General features: G+C 56.6%; 1 protein-coding gene across 1 annotated transcript in view; it reads left to right on the top strand.

Moving 5' to 3' along the window:
• Positions 1 to 442: 442 nt before the first annotated feature.
• GDF15 (growth differentiation factor 15) overlaps positions 443 to 716 on the top strand; it is an 11,499-nt gene continuing 11,225 nt past the window's right edge. The window contains exon 1 of the mRNA XM_006147165.3: positions 443 to 540. Within this exon, the coding sequence (XP_006147227.1) occupies positions 443 to 540 (98 nt within the window). The remainder of the gene's footprint in view (positions 541 to 716) is intronic.

The raw sequence follows: 716 nt of genomic DNA, 5'->3' as shown, positions 1-716 counted from the left end.
TTCTTCTCTCGGGATCTTGAGCACGCACGCACACGCGCCTGGCGTGAGTTTTAAGCCACCGGGTCCGGGATTCGAACCGCGGTCGACTACGTGGGAGTCCAGTGACATAGCCATGATGCCAACTGCAGGCCTCAGTTTCCCCTTTGTAACTCCACACCGATCCCCGCATTGTGGTTAGCTGGGTCACCGTGGAAGGATCACCAGTAAGCAGCCTGCAGCTGGGAGGCCCGGGGTGGCCCGACCGTGTGTTCCAGGCAGGCAACATGTGAGGCTTGCTCCGTGGCATGTCAGCTGACCCACTTCCTGTCCCCTGGGGGTGCCCTGGTGACCCCTCCGGGCCAGAAACTAGGAGCTGAGCCGGCCACTTCCGCCCAGGCAGCCCCAGAGTGCTGACTCATTCTCAGCTGCCTCTTCCGGCACCCCCTCCCAGCTGGGGGGGGACATGGGGGCGTCCTGGCAGAGACTCAGGATCCAGATTGGAAGGAAGGTCGTGGCGGAGTGGAAATGGCAGGAGAGCCATCTCCTGGGCTTCACTGCCGGGTAAATGAAAACCTGCCCTCCTTTTATTTGTAATTATGTATTTCATTTTATTGATTGTTGTGATTATTTATTTATTTATTTATTTTTTGGAGAGATTTTTCATTATAGGGCGCGTGCGCTCGCCAGACAGACAGAGAGAGACAGAGAGACAGAAAGCGAGAAATCACCCCCCAGGG

This window comes from Tupaia chinensis, unplaced genomic scaffold (genome assembly GCF_000334495.1).
Source record: "Tupaia chinensis unplaced genomic scaffold, TupChi_1.0 Scaffold000201_1, whole genome shotgun sequence".
In the NCBI taxonomy this organism is placed as follows: Eukaryota; Metazoa; Chordata; class Mammalia; order Scandentia; family Tupaiidae; genus Tupaia; species Tupaia belangeri.
This window is presented reverse-complemented; position numbering and strand designations above follow the sequence as displayed.